General features: G+C 48.6%; 1 protein-coding gene across 1 annotated transcript in view; it reads right to left on the bottom strand.

The window, feature by feature from the left end:
• SYP (synaptophysin) overlaps window positions 1-26,786 on the bottom strand; it is a 123,680-nt gene that overhangs the window by 49,175 nt on the left and 47,719 nt on the right. The window contains exon 3 of the mRNA XM_086940157.1: window positions 14,875-14,999. Coding sequence (XP_086796283.1) covers window positions 14,875-14,999 — 125 coding nt within the window. The remainder of the gene's footprint in view (window positions 1-14,874; window positions 15,000-26,786) is intronic.

Genomic DNA, 26,786 nt, shown 5'->3' with positions numbered 1-26,786 from the left:
CAGGTGGGAAGGTCCCAACTTACTGAGCACTCAAGGGGTCAGTATGAGGTGTTGGGGGCAGTGGATTTGGCACCCAGACATTTTGTCATTTCTGCCCAGCTCTTGTTAGCAGCGCAAAGACGGGTACCAGTATCGGTGCTATTAGATTCGGTGCCACTGGTAATTTTATTGATATCTCCCTAGCAGAGAAGTTGGGTGTTCCTTGCCATTATAAGAAGCAACCGGAGCTAGTAAGAACGATCGACGGGACTGAATTGTCATCGGGTTGCATCACCAGACAGACTGTGCCTCTGCGGTTATTGTGTGAAATCGGACACTCGGAGCGGGTGGTGTTTGATTTGATTGATGTGCCTTCCTTCGGTCTGGTGTTAGGGGTGCCTTGGCTCCAGGAGCACAATCCCAGGATCGATTGGGTGCAGCGTCTAGTAACATTGGATTCGCATTACTGTTTGAGGCATTGTTATAGCGAGGCCAGTGAGAAGGTCCCTCCGTTGTTCTGTGCAGCCATGGAGGAAAGTGGGGTCCCAAGGCAGTATGCTGCTTATACAGATGTCTTTGACAAGGGCTATGCACAGTGCTTACCACCACACCGGTCTTTTGACTGTAGGATCGACCTAGTGGAAGGGGTTCCTTTGCCCTGTAGTCGTATCTATGCACTATCCGAACCTGAGGAGAAACACCTCAAGGAATACCTGGATGAGATGCTAGGACTGGGGTTTATCCGTCCTTCTTCTTCGCCAGTGTCTTCAGCGATCTTCTTTATACCGAAGAAGGAGGGGACGTTGAGGGCTTGTGTGGATTATAGGACATTAAACAAGGCCACAGTGAAGAACAGGTACCCTCTTCCTCTCATCCCCGTGTTGCTGGATCAGCTCCGCAAGGCCACTGTGTTTACAAAATTGGACTTGCGTGGAGCCTACCATCTGATTCGTGTGCGGCCTGGGGATGAGTGGAAGACGGCTTTTAAAACCAAACATGGCTTGTTTGAATACTGTGTGATGCCGTTTGGCCTGTGCAATGCGCCAGCGGCGTTCCAGTATTTCATTAATGAAGTCCTGAGCGAGTACCTGGATAGGACCGTAATTGTGTACTTGGACGACATCCTTATCTTTTCGGAGACAGGAGTAGAACATCACAAGCATGTGAAACAAGTGCTGCAGAAATTGAGGGAACATCGGTTATATGCCAAACTCGAAAAGTGCCAGTTTGATGCTGTAGAGGTGGAATTTTTGGGGTTCCTGATATCAGCCGAAGGAATACGTATGGACCCAAAAAAGATACAGGCAATCGTGACCTGGCCTGTGCCATCCACTGTTAAGCACATACAGGTGCTTCTGGGGTTCGCCAATTTTTACCGGCGCTTTATCGCTCGTTTTTCTGATATTGTGGCGCCTATGACTCGTCTGTTGCGAAAGGGGGTCCCTTTTTCGTGGTCCCATGAGACTCAGAGTGCCTTCCGGTTGCTATTGAAGACCTTTACGACCGCTCCTGTGCTGGCCCATCCTGATCCTGCCTTGCCATTCTATGTAGAGACAGATGCTTCAGCTGGTGCGGTGGGTGGGGTACTGTCGCAGAGAGAGGAGGGTACGGGCCATATGCATCCTATTGCCTATTTTTCGAAAACATTGTTGCCAGCCGAACGCAATTACACTGTGGCGGAACGTGAGTTGTTGGCCGTGAAACTGTCCTTTGAGGAATGGCGTCACTATCTGTGGGGGGCCAGACATACGATCACGATCTACACGGACCATAAGAATCTGGAGTTTTTTAGATCAGCTCGGGCATTGACACCAAGACAGATGCGATGGGTTTTGTTTTTCAACGAATATGATTTTATCATAACATACAGACCCGCTGCTCAGCAGATAAAATCTGACGCACTGTCTCTGATTCATATTGACCCGGAGGAGGTGAGATCAGGGAAGGAGAGTAGACCTATGATCGATAGTGGAAAGATTGTTGGAGTGGCTTCGGTGGAAGAGTTCTCCTCTACTGTGAAAGACCTGTTGCGCAGGATGGATTTGGGCCCATGGTTACAACTGTCTCAGGTGGTGTTCCGGGATGGGTTGTTATATCAGGGGGATAGGTTATTTGTTCCACCCGATCTGAGAGGAAAGGTGGTGGAGTGGTGTCACTCCTCCTCATTAGTCGCGCATCCTGGAATGGGTAAGACGAAGGAGTTGTGCTTGAGGTGGTTTTGGTGGGAGACCGTGGCACAGGATGTTCAGCGATATGTGTCAGCCTGTCCTGTTTGTGCTATCAATAAGCCCTCACATAGTAAGCCCTCTGGTCTGTTGCAGCCGTTGAAGGTTCCTCCTTCCCCTTGGCATACTGTCAGTATGGACTTCGTCACTGACCTTCCTTTGGTGTCCGGATTCACAGCCATCTTTGTGGTGGTGGACTTGTTCACCAAGATGGCGCATTTTATACCACTTAAAAAGATTCCGACAGCGAGGGAGATGGCCTTGGAGTTTATGACTTCGGTTGTAAGGTTACATGGATTACCTACAGCAGTAATATCAGACAGGGGGGCGCAATTAGAGTCCCATTTCTGGACGGAGCTCTGTCTGGTGCTCAAGATGGATATACGTTTGTCATCTGCGTATCATCCTCAGTCAGACGGGCAGACGGAGCGTACCAACCAGACAATGGAACAATATTTGAGGTGCTTGATTACGTCTCTGTCGTGTGATTGGGTGACGGCTTTACCCATAGCTGAATTCGCCTATAACAATAGTGTACACACGGCCCTGGGAATGACACCGTTCTTTTGTTCTATGGGATACCATCCTAGAGCTTTAGCTATCCAACCCACTGGGCACTTGCCAGCCATTGACGAAGTGTGTAAACGATTGTGTGACATCTGGGAAGTGGCAATGGTTAGGCTACAGGAAGCCAAGGCGGCTATGAAAGTACAGGCGGATCGTCATAGGGTCTCGGCCCCTGGTTACAAGGTGGGCGATCAAGTATGGTTGGTTTCACGTAACCTGCGACTACAGGAGTCACGCAAACTACAGCCCTGGTATGTAGGCCCTTTTCCGGTAGTACAGGTGGTCAACCCTGTGGCTTTGAAGCTGTTATTGCCTCCGGATTATAAGATCCATCCAGTCTTCCACACCTCGTTGTTGAAACCCTTTGTTCCGTCAGATCAGGTCTTGCCCCCTCCCGCCCCTGTGTTGGTGGATGGTCAGGAGGAGTTTGAAGTACAGGCTATTCTTGACTCTAGGCGTAGGAGGGGAAGTTTGTATTACCTGGTGGATTGGAAGGGCTATGCCCAGGAAGATAGGACATGGGAACCAGCTGGGGGGGTGCATGCGCCTCGTTTAGTGAGGCTATTCCATAGACAACATCCCCGGAAGCCCCGGCCCGTGGGGAGGGTCATTGGGGGGGTACTGTTAGGATTCGGTCCCCCGTCCTCTTTTGATGACCATGTCTTTGCTGTCACATGACACGCCAGTTGCACATAAAAGGTAGTCCTACCATAGTGTTGGTGCTTGTTATTGCTAACCTGTGGGTTCCCGCTATCCTGGTTCCTGTGTAGCTTGTTGGCTGTTGCTGATTCTCACGGGCTCGTGAGAATCGTTGGAGTATTGCCTTCTTCCTTATCCCTCTTCCCTTGTCCTGAAGTCCCGTTGTTGTTACTTGCCTGTTCCCTCCCCCCTGTTTCCTGAACGCCCGTTCCCTTGTACTTCGTAGTTAGTTAGTTAGTGTACTTCCCCTGTTTTGGTTTCCCCCTTCTCTTATTAGAGACTTGCCAACGACATCCAGGGGCTCCTGTTTGTCAGACACCGTAGGGGTGTCTTTTCTCTTTTGTACCCGAGACGTTGTATAGAAGACTGACGGACGCTAGGCGTTCGCGCTTGTGGTAACCGTTCCGCCTCGTTATGGGCGGAGATGACGTTTGAGTGCAATCCCAGCTGGGTATTGTCATTCGGTCCTCCCGAGAACCGAGTCGGTATCGATTCTCGGCTCCCCTGCTTTCCCCCCATAATCCTTTCTGAAGACACAGGGGTTTTTTGTTCATGCCCGCCATTTCGGCATGTTTTTTACCCTGTAAATACATACACGCCCAAACCAAACACCCGAATTACTAGTCCTGTTTTAAGGCTATTACAAGAGAAGTTATCTTGGAGTTTTTTATACCCTGGACTAGACCCCCCTCGAAGCTAACCCAGTATATGCAGGTGCGGAAGCGAGGAGGAGGGTGTTATTTGAACTACGCTCTACAGGGGTGGAAGGTTTGGTGCCTTCATATATATTCCACCCCCTTTTCTGGGTCATCGGTTTACTCATCTGTACCATCTAGTGAGTGACCGGTGAGTCGGGGAAGTGGGTTGGGACATACCTCGTTCCTGCAGTGTGTGGGTTGGGCAGGAGCCTAACACAAGGAAAGAAGCATCTGGAGTAGGTCAAGGGAAGAAACATCTGGAGTGAGTCAATGGAATAAGCATCTGGAGTGAGTCAAGGGAAGATGTATCTGGAGCGAGTCAAGGGAAGAAGCATCCAGAGCGAGTCAACAAGGGAAGAAGCATCAGGAGTAGGTCAAGGGAAGAAGCACCTGGTGCAAGTCAACAACGGAAGAAGCCTCTGGAGTGAGGCAAAGGGAAGAAGCATCTGAAGTGACTCAAGGGAAGAAGCATCTGGAGCGAGTCAACAAGGGAAGAAGGATCTGGAGTCAGTCAAGGAAAGAAACATCTGGAGTCAGTCACGGGAACAAACATCTGGAGTGAGCCAATGAAAGAAGCATCTGGAGTGCATCAAGGGAAGAAGCATCAGGAGCCAATCAACAAGGAAAGAAGCATCTGGAATAGGTCAACTGAAGAAGCTTCTGGAGCGAGTCAAGGGAAGAATCATTTGGAACGTATCAAGGGAAGAAGTGTCTGGAGGGAATCAAAGGAAGAATTATCTGGAGGAATTCAATATAAGAAGCGTCTGGAGGGAGTCAAAGGAAGAATTATCTGGAGGGATCCAAGGGAAGAAGCATCTGGAGTGAGTCAAAGGAAGAAGCATCTGGAGTGAGTCAAGGAAAGAAGTGTCTGGAGCAAGTCAAGGGAAGAAACGTCTGGAGCGAGTCAAAGGAAGAAGCGTCTGGAGCGAGTTAAGAGTAGAAGCTTCTGGAGTAGTCAAGGGAAGAAGCTCATAGAGCGAGTTAAGGGAAAAAGCACCTGGAGTGAGTCAAGGGAAGAAACATCTGGAGTGAGTCAAGGGTAGATGCATCTGCAGTGAGTCAAGGGAAGAAGCATCTGGTACAAGTCAAGAAGGTAAGAAACATCTGGAGTGAGTCAAGGGTAGATGCATCTGCAGTGAGTCAAGGGAAGAAGCATCTGGTACAAGTCAAGAAGGTAAGAAACATCTGGAGTGAGTCAAGGGAAGAAGCTTCTGGAGCGAGTCAAGGGAAGAATTATCTGGAGGGAGCCAAAGGAATAAGTATCTGGAGGGAGTCAAAGGAAGAATTATCTGGAGGAATTCCTGTGAAGAAGCACCTAGAGCAAGTCAATAATGGGAAAAGCATCTGGTATGCTGCGAGTCAAGGGAAGAAGCATCTGGTGCGAGTCAAGGGAAGAAGCATCTGGAGCAAGTCAAGGGAAGAAGCATCTGGAGCGAGTCAAGGGAAGAAGCAGCTGGAGCGAGTCAAGGGAAGAAGCAGCTGGAGCGAGTCAAGGGAAGAAGCAGCTGGAGCGAGTCAAGGGAAGAAGCTCATAGAGCGAGTTAAGAGAAGTTGCATCCGGAGAGAGTCAAGGGAAGAAGCAGCTGGAGCGAGTCAAGGGAAGAAACATCTGGAGCGAGTCAAGCGTAGAAGGTTCTGGAGTGAGTCAAGTGAAGAAGCTCATAGAGCGAGTTAAGGGAAAAAGCACCTGGAGTGAGTCAAGAGTAGAAGCCTCTGGAGCAAGTCAAGGGAAGAAGCATCTGGAGTGAGTCAAGGGAAGAAACATCTGGAGCGAGTCAAGCGTAGAAGGTTCTGGAGTAGTCAAGGGAAGAAGCTCATAGAGCGAGTTAAGGGAAAAAGCACCTGGAGTGAGTCAAGAGTAGAAGCCTCTGGAGCAAGTCAAGGGAAGAAGCATCTAGAGTCAGTCAAGGGAAGAAGCATCTGGAGTGAGTCAAGGGAAGAAGCTCACACCATTGAGGAAGGGGCAACAAGTGCTGGTTAACGGAGTGCGTATTCCATCGAGGGTTTCAAGGTGTACACGTCTTTAATCGTCTTTACTGGAAGCCCTTATATGTCACGAGTGCATGGCGGGAAAACACAAAGTCAGGATTAAAAACATAACACAGTGCTTGGGGTTTTCTGTACTAACAAGACTTTATTACTACCCAAAGAAACCTTTTTAGCAGTCTTACAATAAAATCGAATTGAGAAAAAGACAACAGCCTGCTTACCTGTCTATATAAAAAAATCTGCCATCTCTGTATGTTACACGGTGTCCCTAGCAGCAGGCACATTAACCCTCTCTGCTACTGTGACTAGACAAAGCACAGACCTCTTCAGCAAGTGCTTCGACCACCAGAGTTATCTCACCATTATTACTCTACCCTATTCCAGAGATTTACTGGGCGCACAAAGCTCTCCGCAACAGGTGCCTGAACCTCATCAGATATTTAAAATGTTGCCTAAGCAAACAACGAAGCCAGAAATGATTTACTTTCATCTTCTTATTGTCAATTCCTTTGTACCAGAATAAAAAATAAATAAATGTAACAATTGAGTGCAGACTGCTTTCCTTGACTCCGCCCCTCATGACTCCACCCCATTTTTATTGCCATGCCTTGCCCTCCAATTACAACTGAGTGGACCCGAACAGCCCAGGCCCTGGCTGGAAACTGGCCTTACACAGAGAAAGAACTGGTGGTGGGGGGGGGGTGAGTTAGGGGGGTAGGGGAGACACGCAAGGTAAGGAGAGTGGGAGCATAACAGTGAAAAGTACTGGTGAGGGGACAAGACCCGGTACCACCAGAGTGAGGTTACAGATGAGTACTGTCCCAGGCGAGGCATTTGTGTGGAACATTTGCACCGCGCTCAGTGCCCGAGGGATGAACGCTACAGGTAAGGAGTGAGATATGTAATTACACCTCAGCCTTCTACGCACGAGAGGGATTTACACTAATCCCAGCCATTCACAGATGGAGTTACGCTACACCTGCTAAGCACGAGATGGAGTTACGCTACACCTGCTAAGCACGAGATGGAGTTACGCTACACCTGCTAAGCACGAGATGGAGTTACGCTACACCTGCTAATGGAGGCAAATGAAAAGGAGTGAGTGAAAGGTAATACCTCACTGCATCTGAACATTGAAAAAAGGTCAAATCCCCAAGAGGTGAGGTAAGGACACAGAAGTAATGAGGTACAGGAGAAGGATGGCTCCCTGGGTAGACACAGAGCACTAATGCACAGCAGGGGAGGTAGGAAACACTGCACCCTGGCAGGTGAGGGACTGTGAGGGACTGTGAGCCTGGGACACTGCACCCTGTGAAAAGAGGGACTGTGAGAGAATGAGAGCCAGTGACACCGGACCCTTTGAGGAGAGAGACTGTGAGGGAATGAGAGCCAGTGACACCGCACCCTTTGAGGAGAGGGACTGTGAGGGAGTGAGAGCCAGTGACACCGCACCCTTTGAGGAGAGGGACTGTGAGGGAATGAGAGCCAGTGACACCGCACCCTTTGTGGAGAGGGACTGTGAGAGAATGAGAGCCCGTGACACCGCAACCTATCAGGAGAGGTACTGTGAGGGAATGAGAGCCAGTGACACCGCACCATGCTAGATGAGGGACTGTGAGGGAATGACAGGCAGGGACACCGGACCCTCTGAGGAGAGGGACTGTAAGGGAATGAGAGCCCGTGACACCGCAACCTATCAGGAGAGGTACTGTGAGGGAATGACAGCCAGTGATATCTCACACTGCCAGGTGAGGTACAGCCAAGGTACAAGAGCCTGTAACTCTGCACCCTGCCAGGTGAGTGACTGCGGGAATGAGAGTCAGTGAGACCGCACCCTGTCAGGAGAGGTACTATGGGGGCGTGGCTTGAGCACCAAAACAAGATGGCAGCAACTCATTGAGCTCCGTTCTTACACGGAGCTGCGTCTGTAATTTTCCGCCACATTAAGAACTTCTACAGTGCTCCAAAAGCGGGTCCCAGACGCCTAATGACTATGGCATGATGCTGATCTAAAGAGGGATCCGCAAAACCTATTTTTCATCATTTTTTGCAGCGACTTTGTTTTTCTTCACTCGCAGGCGTCCGCCATTTTGAATGGCGCTTCATTCGGGTCTCCACTTCACTTTCTTCTCATGAGGCCAATAATTTTGGGGTGAGCATTTTCCCCATATAACTATTTCTCTGCATCTTTATTTATGCCATGGTTTTGCCTTATGCATGTGCTTTGGTGCTTTATTTGTTTGTTTGTTTTTTCACAGCATTTTTCCCAGATGGTCCTTAATGACAAATTCTTAAATATTTCAAAGGCGAAGGGAATTATTTGCTACTCTGAGTATATATACTTTGGAATCTATGTTCTTATGGTGCATTCAGTTCATGTGACCTGGATCAGATTTTTGTCATAATACAGTTGCTGAATCAGCTCTACTTGCCCCTCTTTTGACAGATCTTGAGGAGCGGTGTATGTGATTACAAGTGTTGTGAGGGGTTCTTTGCAGGTATATCAATCAGTGAAATTCCCTTCCACACCTCCTCACTTCTTTGTGGTGCTTGTATTATTGTTCACCTATACTGAACTACCATTAACTATATGGGCATGCTTGTTACCGTTAACAGGATCTCTCGACATCAGTCACACTCTATTAAAATGTCTAATGACTCACTTAACCTTACTAAGACATCTTCTTCTGGCACTAAACCCAAAAGGGCCATCGAGTATCCTCCGTCTCTAGTCCAGTTATCTTCAAATTCTTTCCTGGATGCAATTTTGGACGAAGTACGTGCTCTCAAACCTTTCATGAATACCACCAATGAAAAACTGCAGTTAATTGAGGACCGATGGATTAATATGGAAGGCAAATAACTGAAATGGAACAATGTGTGGGCCACCTTCAGGACGTAGCAACCATAATTCCTCTGCTGGAACAAGAAATCCAAAAGCTTAAGCTCCACACAGAAGACCTTGAAAATCACAACAGAAGGAATGACCTACGTCTTTATGGTTTACCGGAGAATACTGAAGGCCCTGACTTACTCTCTTTTATAAAGACATTTTTGCCTGACCTTCTGAATCTTCAGTCCTCTACATCTTTAAATATCCAACTAGCACACCGTCTTGGCCGTCCTCAGCTCCATTCTACCAGACCACGTGGTATCATAATGCTCTTTTTAGAATTCACAGAACTGATGCATGCTCTGAAGTGAGCCAGAGAGAAACGTTGTCTTGTTTGGTCTGGTCACAATTTCTTTATCTCTCAGAATCTTTCAAATGCAACCAATACTAGATGTAAGGAATTTTTGTCACTTCGTCCTCAAATGAGATCCTTGAATATTCGATATGGCATTTTTCACCCTTACCTATGCAAGATTACGTATGAAGGTGTTTCCGCTCATTGATGATCCGGCTAAGCTAAGACTGTCCCTGCAATCCACCACTAGAACAACTATGGACACAAATGCACAATCTTCCTAAGCTGTTATATTGTTGTTTCCGATACCTGGCTTCTTGTTCCTAGTTTTTTTCCCTAGTTATGCTCTCCAAACATGGGATACCAGGCTAAATTATTTATATTTTCTAATTGTTTTTTCCTTTCTTCTTCACTGTTGTTCTTGTTTCTGGGTGACGACATGCCCGTTTTTCATTACACTCTCTTTTTGCTTCAGATCTGCCTTTATGTTCTTGATCTGTCTCTTCCCTTCTCTATCTTTCTCATTCTCCTTGCATTCCCTTTCTTGTTATCCTTTTTTCTCCATTTCCTTCTCTCACTTCTTTTCTCCTATTTCTCTTTTTACAAGTTCATATGGGTTTCTTTCCTTCCTCTTTTCATGGCCTTTACATATTTTTTGCATTATTTTTTTTCATTGTTGTTTCTGCAGTGTGTCATCATTGTTCCTGTATCCTTGTCTTTAAGCTACTACATGTTTAATGTTGTGTTGTGGAACGACCGTGGTCTGGGTCACCCTGTCGAGCGTCAAAAGGTACTCTCTCATTTATTGAAACTAAATTGTCAAATTATTTTTTTACAGGAAACCCACTGTCATGATATTGAATCTCTTAAACTCAAACGCCAATGGGTGGGCAAATATGTTTTTTCAACCGCAGTCAACCGTAAGGGTGGTGATGCAATTCTATGTTACAAATCCCTAACAATTGAAATGTTATCAACTGAATGTGACACAAATGGACGATGGGCAATACTTCAAGCGACTAGTAACGACTAGTGGAACTGCAGCTTGATGTAATAATTTCAATGCTTTGCATTTGACTCATGAGGGACACCTAGTAACGACTAGTTGAACTGCAGCTCTTTGTAGAATTATTTTGCTGTTGGATACTATAATATTCACTGCCCACTGCTACTCTCGTCCCATAATGCTTTGCAGGGCCTTTGGTTGGGATTGGATTTTTGCCTATAACTGTGCTTGGGGTGGTCCTAAGAGGATGGGACTACCACCGAATCGTTCAGCAAGATGTGCTCTTTGTTTTCAAGGCATCTGCCTGGTTCTCTCCTTAGGTTATGGAGGATCCCAAAATCATTACCTCTCTCACTGGTTGCTAAATTTTCATTTTCACTTTTGTGAAATGACTATATGTATTTTAGCATGTAAAGACAAAGATACTTGCTATTCTGCCAAAAGTATATGAGGTTTCTGTTTTATTAATTGGGAGTCTGACAGAGCGGAATTGCGGAATTCACTGAGTTTTTGTTCAACTTCGTGGAATTCCGAGTAGTAGTCTCCGCCAACTACGCCCACCCTTAGTCAAAATAAAGCACGTAGAATGTTGGCAAATTATTTAAAACTCAAAACAGAAAAGAAAACCATTGGCCCTATTCGTAATTCCACCACTAACAACTTTCTTCACTCTGATTCAGATATTGTTAATGTTTTCCAATCCTACGATATCTCACTATAAATGGATGACACACATCCTTCTGAAAGTGACACCCAGTCATTCTTGGATGATCTTCCTTCTCCTCCTTCTGTGCTGGATGCTATGCCTCTCCTTGAAAAGGATATATCTCTTCAGGAGATTTCAGATGCCATTACATCTTTAAGGAGGGCCGGGACTTCTGGTCCAGATGGTTTTACTATTGAACCATTTTCTTCTTTCCCCTCTACTTTTGCTCCTCATTTATTTGAACTTTTTACCTATTTAATATCAAAATCAAAACCTGAGGGATACTTTTCAGATGCTCTTATTGTAATCATCCATGAACCAGACAAAGATCAAACCCTATACCAAAATTATCGCCCAATCTCATTAATTAATAATGACTGACTGTAAAATGTTTGTGAAAATTCTTGCTTCTAGATTAGATGACGTTATACCCTTACTTATTTAACCCAATCAGTCCGGCTTTGTCAGAGGTAGATTTACTTCTGATAATGCTAGGATGTTTTCTAATGTCCTTTCGTTGGAGTAAAAGCACCCTGATCCTTTAGCTGCACTGTGCCTTGATGCAGAAAAAGCCTTTGATCACATACATTGGCAATTTATGTTCAGAACTCTTCATTGGTTTGGTCCCAAATTTATTTCATTTATTATGTTACTATATTCAGAACTGCGGGCCTTCGTTTCTATTAATGTTTTTTTGTCTCCATATTTTAATCTGCACAGAGGTACTCAACAAGGTTGCCCCCTTTCCCCTCTTTTTTTTCTTTTGTGTCTTGAAACTTTTCTTGAACGCATCCGCCACAATCCCCTAATAACAGGTTTTCAACACAAATCCCACAAAATCAAATTATATGCCTACGCAGATGATATTTTGATATAGATCTCTCTAAACCTCATTCTTCTCTACCTCCTTTTTTTACAGGAAATTGATTTATACTCCAAAATATCTGGCTACAAATTAAACTTCTCTAAAAACTGAGGTCTTACCTTTAAACTCCATATGCTACCAATTCTGTTTTCCGACACCAACTTCAAATGGTGTCCATCTAAAATCAAATATCTGGGTGTGTGGTTTTCTCCTAGTCCTACTATACCCCAGACTCTCCTCCATAATTTCAATGTGCAAACACTTATGATTCAAAACTCACCTACTTCTTGGTCCCCTCTCTTTTTATCTTGGCGGGGCAGATTGGACACTATCAAAATGATGATTGTTCCTCTCATTCTCTTTTTGCTTTCTATGTTGTTTTTTAGAATTCAAAAATTACTATTTTGAGCAAATTAACTCTTTCTGTAATAAATTCCTGGGGAACAACAAACCTTCCCGTATTGCTCTATCTAAATTAATTAAACAAAAAACTGAAGGAGGTATGTGATTTACTAATTTTAAATTATACCATACTGCGTTTTTAATTAGACAATTTTATGCTCTAAATAAGCAATTTTAAGATTTGCCGATACCTAGATGGATGGCTTTTGAACGCTCCTTATTACATGATTTTTTTTTTTACGACATTTGTTCTATGTCCAATTGTACCTTTATTTCTCAATACCCCATTTTAAAATACTTCTAACACTTGATGCATTCACTATTTACAGATGGTGCTAATTTTTGTCAGGCATTTCTTGCCTCTTCCATCTGGTATAATAAATTCATTACGTTTCGCCACAAATGATTCTACTTTAAACATTGGAAAAAAAAGATATTTTTTATGTTCATCAATTGGTATCCCATAATTCCGTCATACCCTTTACTACATTATAAGAACGTTATAACTTACCTCTACCTACTTTTCTCAATACTCACAAATATCAAATGAACTACAATCCTTCTTGTTATCCAAAACATTTCCTGATGACTCCACTCCATTCACATCCCTGACCCCTTTGTACAATGTCCCTACTGAGGCTATCCCCAAAGCTTCTTTCATATATAAACTTCCGTCTACTCCTATATCTGATAGACCAAAATCCTTCATAGAAATAGCCTGGGAACAAGACCTCTCAATATCCCTTTCTACTCAAAGATGGAACGAACTATGGCAAAAACATTTTACCACCTCCAGAGCCGCTAATATTACTCAATCTCTATTTTTTCTATATAACAGAGCAGTTTGCACTCTGGTTTTTATTCATAAGATTAGTCCCTCCTCCTCTCCCCTTTGTTGGCCTTGTCTTTCCTCGGACGGCACACTGTCACATTTAATATATTATTGTTCTAATGATTTTAAGTTCTGGAAATCCATTCGGTCTACGTCTTCTAAGATAGTTCAATGTTGTATTCCATTATCAATTCAAAATGTATTTCTTGGATCCATGTCTGATGATGTACATCAACATGGTGGAACCGTACCTGTAATGAGCACAGATTTTCTACTGTTTCATCATCAACCTTATCTCAGGAAATCAAATCTGATTTATTCTGGCTTCCTTTTACTTCTTTCTTATCTTCACACCTGTCTTTACACTAATCACTCCCTATCACTTTCTCCCCTTCCCCTCTCCTTCTCTTTTTCTCTATTTTTCTTTTTCTATTAAAAAAATGTATACTACACTATTATTTGATTTGATAGGTACCTTTATTTCCTCTTACTTATGTTGTTTCTTTATATATTTCATTATTATCATTGCAATAGATTGTTTATTATTATAACATTTTTCAATAATGTATGTTTATTATTCTAAAGTTTCATCTTATGCTAACTTGTAACTTGGGTACTTTATTGTTCTATCAATAAAAATGATTTAACAAAAAAAAGTAGAGGTACTGTGAGGGAATGGGAGCCCGTGACACCGCACCCTCTGAGGAGAGGGACTGTGAGGGAGTGAAAGCCAGTGACACCGCACCCTCTGAGGAGAGGGACTGTGAGGGAATGAGAGCCTGTGACACCGCACCCTCTGAGGAGAGGGACTGTGAGGGAATGAGAGCCCGTGACACCGCACCCTCTGAGGAGAGGGACTGTGAGGGAATGAGAGCCCGTGACACCGCACCCTCTGAGGAGAGGGACTGTGAGGGAGTGAGAGCCAGTGACACCGAACCCTCTGAGGAGAGGGACTGTGAGGGAATGAGAGCCCGTGACACCGCACCCTCTGAGGAGAGGGACTGTGAGGGAGTGAAAGCCAGTGACACCGCACCCTCTGAGGAGAGGGACTGTGAGGGAATGAGAGCCCGTGACACCGCACCCTCTGAGGAGAGGGACTGTGAGGGAGTGAAAGCCAGTGACACCGCACCCTCTGAGGAGAGGGACTGTGAGGGAATGAGAGCCTGTGACACCGCACCCTCTGAGGAGAGGGACTGTGAGGGAATGAGAGCCCGTGACACCGCACCCTCTGAGGAGAGGGACTGTGAGGGAATGAGAGCCCGTGACACCGCACCCTCTGAGGAGAGGGACTGTGAGGGAGTGAGAGCCCGTGACACCGCACCCTCTGAGGAGAGGGACTGTGAGGGAATGAGAGCCAGTGACACCACACCATGCTAGATGAGGGACTGTGAGGGAATGACAGCCAGGGACACTGCACCCCTTTAGGGAAAAACTGTGAGATTAGGAAACACTGCACCACTTGAAGGAAGAATCTTTGAGGGAATGAGGGTTAATAACTGTACTGTGTGTGGAAAGGTACTGTGAGATAATGAGGACTAACAACGGTGAAGAGTGAGGGGGAACGTTCTGTGAGGGAATGAGGAACAGTAACACTGTACTGTGTGAAGGAAGACACTGAGGGAATGAGGGGCAGTAGCACTGCACTGTGTGAGGGATGGGAGAGGGAGAGGGAAGGGATGAAATAAGGTACGACTGAGGGAGTGAGGAGAGGGCCTCACCTGAAGGGGTAGGAGAAGTCCACGTCGATGTTCAGGTCACTGTCCGTCCGGTTCACGCACTCCACGCTGAGGCGGAACTCACCCGAGTAACTTCCGCAGGTGGCAAAGGCGAAGATAGAGAAGAGCTGGAAAAGAGAGAGCACAGAGTGAGGCCTGAGGGCAGGCGCGAGGGAGCAGACACTGAGTGAGGACTGAGGGCAGGTGGAAGGGAGCACACACTGAGAGAAGAGCTGGAAGAGAGAGCACAGAGTGAGGCCTGAGCGCAGGCGTGAGGCAGCAAACCCTGAGAGAGGACTGAGGGCAGGCGCGAGGGAGCAAACCCTGAGAGAGGACTGAGGGCAGGCGCGAGGGAGCAAACCCTGAGAGAGGACTGAGGGCAGGCGCGAGGGAGCAGACACTGAGAGAAGAGCTGGAAGAGAGAGCACAGAGTGAGGCCTGAGGGCAGGCGGGAGGGAGCAAACACTGAGAGAGGACTGAGGGCAGGCGCGAGGGAGCAAACCCTGAGAGAGGACTGAGGGCAGGCGCAAGGGAGCACACACTGAGAGAAGAGCTGGAAGAGAGAGAGCACAGAGTGAGGCCTGAGGGCAGGCGTGAGGCAGCAAACACTGAGAGAGGACTGAGGGCAGGCGTGAAGGAGCCAACCCTGAGAGAGGACTGAGGGCAGGCGCAAGGGAGCAGACACTGAGAGAAGAGCTGGAAGAGAGAGCACAGAGTGAGGCCTGAGGGCAGGCGGGAGGGAGCAGACACTGAGAGAGGACTGAGGGCAGGTGCGAGGGAGCAAACCCTGAGAGAGGACTGAGGGCAGGCGCGAGGGAGCACACACTGAGAGAAGAGCTGGAAGAAAGAGGCACAGAGTGAGGCCTGAGGGCAGGCGGGAGGGAGCAAACCCTGAGAGAGGACTGAGGGCAGGCGCGAGGGAGCACACACTGAGAGAGGACTGAGGGCAGGCGCGAGGGAGCAAACCCTGAGAGAGGACTGAGGGCAGGCGCGAGGGAGCACACACTGAGAGAAGAGCTGGAAGAAAGAGGCACAGAGTGAGGACTGAGGGCAGGCGCAAGACAGGAAACCCTGAGAGAGGACTGAGGGCAGGCGCGAAGGAGCAAACCCTGAGAGAGGACTGAGGGCAGGCGCGAGGGAGCAAACACTGAGAGAGGACTGAGGGCAGGCGCGAGGGAGCAGACACTGAGAGAAGAGCTGGAAGAGAGAGCACAGAGTGAGGCCTGAGGGCAGGCGGGAGGGAGCAGACACTGAGAGAGGACTGAGGGCAGGTGCGAGGGAGCAAACCCTGAGAGAGGACTGAGGGCAGGCGCGAGGGAGCACACACTGAGAGAAGAGCTGGAAGAGAGAGCACAGAGTGAAGGCTGAGGGCAGACACGAGGCAGCAAACACTGAGAGAAGAGCTGGAAGAGAGAGCACAGAGTGAAGGCTGAGGGCAGGCGTGAGGGAGCAGACACTGAGTGAGGACTGAGGGCAGGTGTGAGGGAGCAAACCCTGAGAGAGGACTGAGAGCAGGCGCAAGGGAGCACACACTGAGAGAAGAGCTGGAAGAGAGAGAGCACAGAGTGAGGCCTGAGGGCAGGCACGAGGCAGCACACACTGAGAGAAGAGCTGGAAGAGAGAGCACAGAGTGAGGGCTGAGGCCAGGTATGAGGGAGCAGACACTGAGTGAGGACTGAGGGCAGGTGTGAGGGACCACACACTGAGAGAGGACTGAGGGCAGGCGCAGGGGAGCACACACTGAGAGAAGAGCTGGAAGAGAGAGCACAGAGTGAGGGCTGAGGGCAGGCGTGAGAGAGCAGACACTGAGAGAAGAACTGAAAGAAAGAGGCACAGAGTGAGGACTAAGGGCAGGCGCGAGGCAGGAAACCCTGAGAGAGGACTGAGGGCAGGCCCGAGGGAGCAAACACTGAGAGAGGACTGAGGGCAGGCGCGAGGGAGCAAACCCTGAGAGAGGACTGAGGACAGGCGCGAGGGAGCAAACCCTGAGAGAAGACTGAGGGCAGGCGCAAGGGAGCACACACTGAGAGAAGAGCTGGAAGAGAGAGCACAGAGTGAGAGCTGAGGGCAGGCGTGAGGGAGCAGACACTGAGTGAGGCCTGAGGGCAGGTGTGAGGGACCACACTGAGGGCTCTGCTGGAGAGGTCACACTGAGGACATGCCAATCCCAAGCACTGGATCTGAGGTGAGAGGTCACCACCAGCCTATCCCAAGCACTGGACCTGAGGTGAGAGGTCACCACCAGCCTATCCCAAGCACTGGACCTGAGGTGAGAGGTCACCACCAGCCTATCCCAAGCACTGGACCTGAGGTGAGAGGTCACCACCAGCCTGTCACAAGCACCGGATCTGAGGTGAGAGGTCACCACCAGCCTGTCACAAGCACCGGATCTGAGGTGACAGGTATGGTAGCGCACTGACATTACATTTGCACAGACAGACAGTTTTACTGATAAAAGTATATAGCGCACACGTGTTAATGCGTGGGAATGTCATCACCTAGGTGCATATTTACGAGCCTCTTGCGCCTCCGGAGCGTCACTTTCTGTGACACTCCGGTGGCGCGGATCACAAATCATGTCTATGAGGCCACGCAGAGCCGCTCTGCACCGCTTTGAACTGCCTCATTGATGAGGAGTGCGGCAGCGCAAACCCCTGCGTTGCCTTACCCTGGGTCGGGGAGGCGTTCCATGGCGTTGCGTTGGAGTTTCCCATGCAAAACCCATGTATGTTGACACTTCCTCAGATTTACAAGAGCAAATGAACCCGTGGAAGAGCCAAAACCTTCCCCCTCCCGAAGGGCTGCTAACAGGGTGACATATCTTTATTTATCCTCGCTTTGTCCTCTTTCCATGTGAGTTGCATTCTGCCGCACACAGAAAAAGGAAAACGCCTCATATGATTGTTTCTGTGTAGGAAGGGGCCCCTTCCAGCACAAAACCAATCCTGCCGACAACGCTGCCGCCCTTGGACCCTGGTGCACGGAGGCCTGCGCGGGCGCCAGGCTGCTGAAACAGTGTTAGTGCAGGCGCAAAAAAACAGGAGTGCGCCATCTTGCATATACACGGCTCATTCCTGCCCTTTCACTTTGGCGTGGGTCAGTGCCGCAAGCGGACTTGTTGCGCTGCCCTGAACCAAAACCCAGTAAATGAGGGCCCCAGTCTATTGAATTGTTTTGATTGCATAAAAATATTTGTTTCCGCTACACTCGCAGCCTTCCTCCATCACATCCCGGTAGCCAGTATGATTGTCACATAAATCCTCTCACTTTGAAGTCAGAGAAAGAAAAGTAAACACCAAGCTCCCTGGAAGACAGAGCCAGACATTTGACCTCTGTCTTTGAATGCACAACAAATGTGACAGGATAGGAACAAGATTTAAAGGCCTGTGCACGGAAAGGAGCCGGGTGGAAGGATACAAGGGGTGTGAAAAGGTTTTGCTCCTAGGGAGGGACAAACTCAAGCTGGACAGCCGAAAGCAAACAGAAAGCAAGCACATGTGAGATACAAACACACAGCCAATGGTAAGCAACGGGCGGGATGCGTTCCCAGGGAAGCTTTACGAATGTCCCCAAGATGTTGCTAGCAGACCAGACAGATGCGCTGCTGTAGGCTTCGACCTACAAACTGCAAAGACCCTGAGGTCAAGTGAGTGCGGACACTGTGAGCTCACACCTGCACTGCACGTGGATTAATGTCCCCCACGAGCACACGAGCAGTGACCTGCTGCTGTCCGTCCAGGGCACTAATCTGTCCTCGCCCCTCCCTCCACCACCCTACAATCACCATCCGCTCCCAGGAAGCGCACTCCATGTGTTATTTTTAGCGGGAAAATCTCCCCGCTTCACACTAAAGCAGATTAAAGTCTTAGGAACATGTACAGGGAGAGGAAGGCCCAGGTCTGTCCCTCTGACTGAAGAGCGCGGCCTGCAGGGCGCTGAGTGTCACTGAGGGAGGAATGAGGGCACCCGTCCGTCACCGAGGGCCCAGTGAGAGCAACCAGTGTGGCTGAGGGCCAGCCTCTCAGTGACTGAGGTCAGTGAGGACTGACCTCTCTGTGACTGAGAGCAGTGAGGACTGACCTCTCAGTGACTGAGAGCAGTGAGGACTGACCTCTCAGTGACTGAGGGCAGTGAGGACTGACCTCTCTGTGACTGAGAGCAGTGAGGACTGACCTCTCTGTGACTGAGATATTTACAACAAGGGGTGGTGAGGGACAGAGTCTCTGAATTAAGCAGAAAGCTCTCACCCAGTCAAGAGATCAGGGCTAGATCCAACACCGTTTTTTAGCTCACTGCACCATCCCAGTTTCAGAACCTGGCTGTATGCAAATTAGTCTGTTCCTGTCCCAGTGCATGATGGGAACAGGGCAAACCAAACTACAAAAGCCAATTCTTACACTGGGAAGGAAACAAGCTCCCGGGGACCGGTTTCTGGCATTACAGCCGTCTTCGGCCCGGTTTGCTTGAATCCTGATGGTGCAATGAGCAAGGGACTCATGTCTGAGTATACCCTTCCACGCTTAGGGTGGACAAAAATATTTACAACAAGGGGTGGTGAGGGACAGAGTCTCTGAATTAAGCAGAACGTTCTCACCCAGTCAAGAGATCAGGGCTAGGTCCAACACCGTTTTTTAGCTCACTGCACCATCCCAGTTTCAGAACCTGGCTGTATGCAAATTAGTCTGTTCCTGTCCCAGTGCATGATGGGAACAGGGCAAACCAAACTACTGCTTAATTCAGACACTCTGTTCACCACCACCCCCTTTTCTGAATCATTTTTGTCCACCACAAGCGTGGAAGGGTATACTCAGATGTGAGTCCCTAGCTCATTGCACCATCAGGATTCAAGCAAGCCGGGCCGAAGACGGCTGAAATGCCAGAAACCGGTCCCCGGTAGCTTGTTTCCTTCCCAGTATAAGAATTGGCTTGGTAGTTTGGTCTGCCCTGTTCCCATGATGCACTGGGCCAGGGTCAGACTAATTTGCATATAGCCAAGTTCTGAGCTGGGATGGTGCAGTGAGCTAAAAAACGGTGATGGATCAAGCCCTGATCCTTGGACTGGGTAAGAGTGGTCTGCTTAATTCAGACACTCTGTTCATCACCACCCCCTTTTCTGAATCATTTTTGTCCACCACAAGCGTGGAAGGGTATACTCAGATGTGAGTCCCTAGCTCATTGCACCATCAGGATTCAAGCAAGCCGGGCCGAAGACGGCTGAAATGCCAGAAACCGGTCCCCGGTAGCTTGTTTCCTTCCCAGTATAAGCATTGGCTTGGTAGTTTGGTCTGCCCTGTTCCCATGATGCACTGGGCCAGGGTCAGACTAATTTGCATATAGCCAAGTTCTGAGCTGGGATGGTGCAGTGAGCTAAAAAACGATGATGGATCAAGCCCTGATCCTTGGACTGGGTAAGAGTGGTCTGCTTAATTCAGACACTCTGTTCATCACCACCACCTTTTCTGAATCATTTTTGTCCACCACAAGCGTGGAAGGGTATACTCAGATGTGAGTCCCTAGCTCATTGCACCATCAGGATTCAAGCAAGCCGGGCCGAAGACGGCTGAAATGCCAGAAACCGGTCCCCGGTAGCTTGTTTCCTACCCAGTATAAGAATTGGCTTGGTAGTTTGGTCTGCCCTGTTCCCATGATGCACTGGGCCAGGGTCAGACTAATTTGCATATAGCCAAGTTCTGAGCTGGGATGGTGCAGTGAGCTAAAAAACGGTGATGGATCAAGCCCTGATCTGTTGACTGGGTATGAGTGGTCTGCTTAATTCAGACACTCTGTTCATCACCACCCCCTTTTCTGAATCATTTTTGTCCACCACAAGCGTGGAAGGGTATACTCAGATGTGAGTCCCTAGCTCGGTCTGCCCTGTTCCCATGATGCACTGGGCCAGGGTCAGACTAATTTGCATATAGCCAAGTTCTGAGCTGGGATGGTGCAGTGAGCTAAAAAACGGTGATGGATCAAGCCCTGATCCTTGGACTGGGTAAGAGTGGTCTGCTTAATTCAGACACTCTGTTCATCACCACCCCCTTTTCTGAATCATTTTTGTCCACCACAAGCGTGGAAGGGTATACTCAGATGTGAGTCCCTAGCTCATTGCACCATCAGGATTCAAGCAAGCCGGGCCGAAGACGGCTGAAATGCCAGAAACCGGTCCCCGGTAGCTTGTTTCCTTCCCAGTATAAGAATTGGCTTGGTAGTTTGGTCTGCCCTGTTCCCATGATGCACTGGGCCAGGGTCAGACTAATTTGCATATAGCCAAGTTCTGAGCTGGGATGGTGCAGTGAGCTAAAAAACGGTGATGGATCAAGCCCTGATCCTTGGACTGGGTAAGAGTGGTCTGCTTAATTCAGACACTCTGTTCATCACCACCCCCTTTTCTGAATCTCTGTGACTGAGAGCAGTTAGGACTGACCTCTCAGTGACTGAGAGCAGTGAGGACTGACCTCTCTGTGACTGAGAGCAGTTAGGACTGACCTCTCAGTGACTGAGAGCAGTGAGGACTGACCTCTCAGTGACTGAGACTACTGAGTAGGTCAGGTACTTTTTTTGCAGGAAGTCGAATCCTTTCTGAGTATTACCTTAGGGAGCTCAATAATCCTTACGGTCGATCTTGTAATTCTGGGTTTAGGATATAATTGGAAGGAAATACAAGGCTGAGATCTACGACTGGATTTTTGTTTCTTGTGATAGAATAGAGTGACATAGAGTGCAGTGACGTAGAGTGCAGTGGCATGGAGTACAGTGGTGCAGAGTCGAATAGAGTGACAGAGTGCATTGACGTAGAGTGCAGTGGCATGGAGTACAGTGGTGCAGAGTAGAGTAGAGTGACATAGAGTGCAGTGATGTAGAGTGCAGTGGCATGGGGTACAGTGGTGCAGAGTAGAATAGAGTGGTGCAGAGCGCAGTGAAGTAGAGTGCAGTGGCATGGAGTACAGTGGTGCGGAATAGAATAGAGTGACATAGAATGCAGTGACGTAGAGTGCAGTGGCATGGAGTAGAGTGGAGTGACATAGAGTGCAGTGGCATGGAGTACAGTGGTGCAGAGTAGAATAGAATGACATAGAGTGCAGTGATGTAGAGTGCAGTGGCATGGGGTACAGCAGTGCAGAGTAGAATAGATTGACAGAGTGCAGTGACGTAGAGTGCAGTGGCATGGAGTACAGTGGTACAGAGTAGAATAGAGTGACATAGAGTGCAGTGACATGGAGTACAGTGGTGCAGAGTAGAATAGAGTGACATAGAGTGCAGTGACGTAGAGTGCAGTGGCATGGAGTACAGTGGTGCAGAGTAGAATAGAGTGACATAGAGTGCAGTGGCGTAGAGTGCAGTGGCATGGAGTACAGTGGTGCAGAGTAGAATAGAGTGACATAGAGTGCAGTGACGTAGAGTGCAGTGGCATGGAGTACAGTGGTGCAGAGTAGAATAGAGTGGTGCAGAGTGCAGTGACGTAGAGTGCAGTGGCATGGAGTACAGTGGTGCAGAGTAGAATAGAGTGGTGCAGAGTGCAGTGACTTAGAGTGCAGTGGCATGGAGTACAGTGGTGCAGAGTAGAATAGAGTGGTGCAGAGTGCAGTGACGTAGAGTGCAGTGGCATGGAGTACAGCAGTGCAGAGTAGAATAGAGTGACAGAGTGCAGTGACGTAGAGTGCAGTGGTATGGAGTACAGTGGTGTAGAGTAGAATAGAGTGGTGCAGAGTGCAGTGACGTAGAGTGCAGTGGCATGGGGTACAGCAGCGCAGAGTAGAATACAGTGACAGAGTGCAGTGACGTAGAGTGTAGTAGCATAGAGTAGAGTGCTGCGGAGTAGAATAGAGTGACATAGAGTGCAGTGACGTAGAGTGCAGTGGCATGGAGTACAGCGGTGCAGAGTAGAATAGAGTGGTGCAGAATGCAGTGACATAGAGTGCAGTGGCATGGAGTACAGCGGTGCAGAGTAGAATAGAGTGGTGCAGAATGCAGTGACATAGAGTGCAGTGGCATGGGGTACAGTGGTGCAGAGTAGAATAGAGTGGTGCAGAATGCAGTGACATAGAGTGCAGTGGCATGGGGTACAGTGGTGCAGAGTAGAATAGAGTGGTGCAGAATGCAGTGACGTAGAGTGCAGTGGCATGGGGTACAGTGGTGCAGAGTAGAATAGAGTGGTGCAGAATGCAGTGACGTAGAGTGCAGTGGCATGGGGTACAGTGGTGCAGAGTAGAATAGAGTGACATAGAGTGCAGTGACGTAGAGTGCAGTGGCATGGAGTACAGTGGTGCAGAGTAGAATAGAGTAGTGCAGAGTGCAGTGATGTAGAGTGCAGTGGCATGGAGTACAGCAGTGCAGAGTAGAATAGAGTGACAGAGTGCAGTGACGTAGAGTGCAGTGGTATGGAGTACAGTAGTGTAGAGTAGAATAGAGTGGTGCAGAGTGCAGTGACGTAGAGTGCAGTGGCATGGGGTACAGCAGTGCAGAGTAGAATAGAGTGACAGAGTGCAGTGACGTAGAGTGCAGTGGCATGGGGTACAGTGGTACAGAGTAGAATAAAGTGGTGCAGAGTGCAGTGACGTAGAGTGCAGTGGCATGGAGTACAGTAGTGCAGAGTAGAATAGAGTGGTGCAGAGTGCAGTGACATAGAGTGCAGTGGCATTGAGTACAGCAGTGCAGAGTAGAATAGAGTGACAGAGTGCAGTGACGTAGAGTGCAGTGGTATGGAGTACAGTGGTGTAGAGTAGAATAGAGTGGTGCAGAGTGCAGTGACGTAGAGTGCAGTGGCATGGGGTACAGCAGTGCAGAGTAGAATAGAGTGACAGAGTGCAGTGACGTAGAGTGTAGTAGCATAGAGTAGAGTGCTGCAGAGTAGAATAGAGTGACATAGAGTGCAGTGACGTAGAGTGCAGTGGCATGGAGTACAGCGGTGCAGAGTAGAATAGAGTGGTGCAGAATGCAGTGACATAGAGTGCAGTGGCATGGAGTACAGCGGTGCAGAGTAGAATAGAGTGGTGCAGAATGCAGTGACATAGAGTGCAGTGGCATGGGGTACAGTGGTGCAGAGTAGAATAGAGTGGTGCAGAATGCAGTGACATAGAGTGCAGTGGCATGGGGTACAGTGGTGCAGAGGAGAATAGAGTGGTGCAGAATGCAGTGACGTAGAGTGCAGTGCCATGGGGTACAGTGGTGCAGAGTAGAATAGAGTGGTGCAGAATGCAGTGACGTAGAGTGCAGTAGCATGGGGTACAGCGGTGCAGAGTAGAATAGAGTGGTGCAGAATGCAGTGACGTATAGTGCAGTTGCATAGAGTAGAGTGCAGTGGCATGGGGTACAGTGGTGCAGAGTAGAATAGAGTGGTGCAGAGTGCAGTGATGTAGAGTGCAGTGGCATGGAGTACAGCAGTGCAGAGTAGAATAGATTGACAGAGTGCAGTGACGTAGAGTGCAGTGGCATGGAGTACAGTGGTGCAGAGTAGAATAGAGTGACATAGAGTGCAGTGACATGGAGTACAGTGGTGCAGAGTAGAATAGAGTGACATAGAGTGCAGTGGCGTAGAGTGCAGTGGCATGGAGTACAGTGGTGCATAGTAGAATAGAGTGGTGCAGAGTGCAGTGACGTAGAGTGCAGTGGCATGGGGTACAGTGGTGCAGAGTAGAATAGAGTGGTGCAGAGTGCAGTGACGTAGAGTGCAGTGGCATGGGGTACAGTGGTGCAGAGTAGAATAGAGTGGTGCAGAATGCAGTGACGTAGAGTGCAGTGGCATGGGGTACAGTGGTGCAGAGTAGAATAGAGTGACATAGAGTGCAGTGACGTAGAGTGCAGTGGCATGGAGTACAGTGGTGCAGAGTAGAATAGAGTGGTGCAGAGTGCAGTGATGTAGAGTGCAGTGGCATGGAGTACAGCAGTGCAGAGTAGAATAGAGTGACAGAGTGCAGTGACGTAGAGTGCAGTGGTATGGAGTACAGTAGTGTAGAGTAGAATAGAGTGGTGCAGAGTGCAGTGACGTAGAGTGCAGTGGCATGGGGTACAGCAGTGCAGAGTAGAATAGAGTGACAGAGTGCAGTGACGTAGAGTGCAGTGGCATGGGGTACAGTGGTACAGAGTAGAATAAAGTGGTGCAGAGTGCAGTGACGTAGAGTGCAGTGGCATGGAGTACAGTAGTGCAGAGTAGAATAGAGTGGTGCAGAGTGCAGTGACGTAGAGTGCAGTGGCATCGAGTACAGCAGTGCAGAGTAGAATAGAGTGACAGAGTGCAGTGACGTAGAGTGCAGTGGTATGGAGTACAGTGGTGTAGAGTAGAATAGAGTGGTGCAGAGTGCAGTGACGTAGAGTGCAGTGGCATGGGGTACAGCAGTGCAGAGTAGAATAGAGTGACAGAGTGCAGTGACGTAGAGTGTAGTAGCATAGAGTAGAGTGCTGCAGAGTAGAATAGAGTGACATAGAGTGCAGTGACGTAGAGTGCAGTGGCATGGAGTACAGTGGTGCAGAGTAGAATAGAGTGGTGCAGAATGCAGTGACATAGAGTGCAGTGGCATGGAGTACAGCGGTGCAGAGTAGAATAGAGTGGTGCAGAATGCAGTGACATAGAGTGCAGTGGCATGGGGTACAGTGGTGCAGAGTAGAATAGAGTGGTGCAGAATGCAGTGACATAGAGTGCAGTGGCATGGGGTACAGTGGTGCAGAGGAGAATAGAGTGGTGCAGAATGCAGTGACGTAGAGTGCAGTGCCATGGGGTACAGTGGTGCAGAGTAGAATAGAGTGGTGCAGAATGCAGTGACGTAGAGTGCAGTAGCATGGGGTACAGCGGTGCAGAGTAGAATAGAGTGGTGCAGAATGCAGTGACGTATAGTGCAGTTGCATAGAGTAGAGTGCAGTGGCATGGGGTACAGTGGTGCAGAGTAGAATAGAGTGGTGCAGAGTGCAGTGATGTAGAGTGCAGTGGCATGGAGTACAGCAGTGCAGAGTAGAATAGATTGACAGAGTGCAGTGACGTAGAGTGCAGTGGCATGGAGTACAGTGGTGCAGAGTAGAATAGAGTGACATAGAGTGTAGTGACATGGAGTACAGTGGGGCAGAGTAGAATAGAGTGACATAGAGTGCAGTGGCGTAGAGTGCAGTGGCATGGAGTACAATGGTGCAGAGTAGAATAGAGTGGTGCAGAGTGCAGTGACGTAGAGTGCAGTGGCATGGGGTACAGTGGTGCAGAGTAGAATAGAGTGGTGCAGAGTGCAGTGACGTAGAGTGCAGTGGCATGGAGTACAGTGGTGCAGAGTAGAATAGAGTGGTGCAGAGTGCAGTGACGTAGAGTGCAGTGGCATGGAGTACAGCAGCGCAGAGTAGAATAGAGTGACAGAGTGCAGTGACGTAGAGTGCAGTGGTATGGAGTACAGTGGTGCAGAGTAGAATAGAGTGGTGCAGAGTGCAGTGACGTAGAGTGCAGTGGCATGGGGTACAGCAGTGCAGAGTAGAATAGAGTGACAGAGTGCAGTGACGTAGAGTGTAGTAGCATAGAGTAGAGTGCTGCAGAGTAGAATAGAGTGACATAGAGTGCAGTGACGTAGAGTGCAGTGGAATGGAGTACAGCGGTGCAGAGTAGAATAGAGTGGTGCAGAGTGCAGTGACGTAGAGTGCAGTGGCATGGAGTACAGTGGTGCAGAGTAGAATAGAGTGGTGCAGAGTGCAGTGACGTAGAGTGCAGTGGCATGGGGTACAGCAGTGCAGAGTAGAATAGAGTGACAGAGTGCAGTGACGTAGAGTGTAGTAGCATAGAGTAGAGTGCTGCAGAGTAGAATAGAGTGACATAGAGTGCAGTGACGTAGAGTGCAGTGGCATGGAGTACAGCGGTGCAGAGTAGAATAGAGTGGTGCAGAATACAGTGACGTAGAGTGCTGTAGCATAGAGTAGAGTGGTGCAGAGTAGAATAGAGTGGTGCAGAA

The sequence above is a fragment of the Lissotriton vulgaris genome, chromosome 10, assembly GCF_964263255.1.
Source record: "Lissotriton vulgaris chromosome 10, aLisVul1.2, whole genome shotgun sequence".
Lineage (NCBI taxonomy): Eukaryota > Metazoa > Chordata > Amphibia > Caudata > Salamandridae > Lissotriton > Lissotriton vulgaris.
This window is presented reverse-complemented; position numbering and strand designations above follow the sequence as displayed.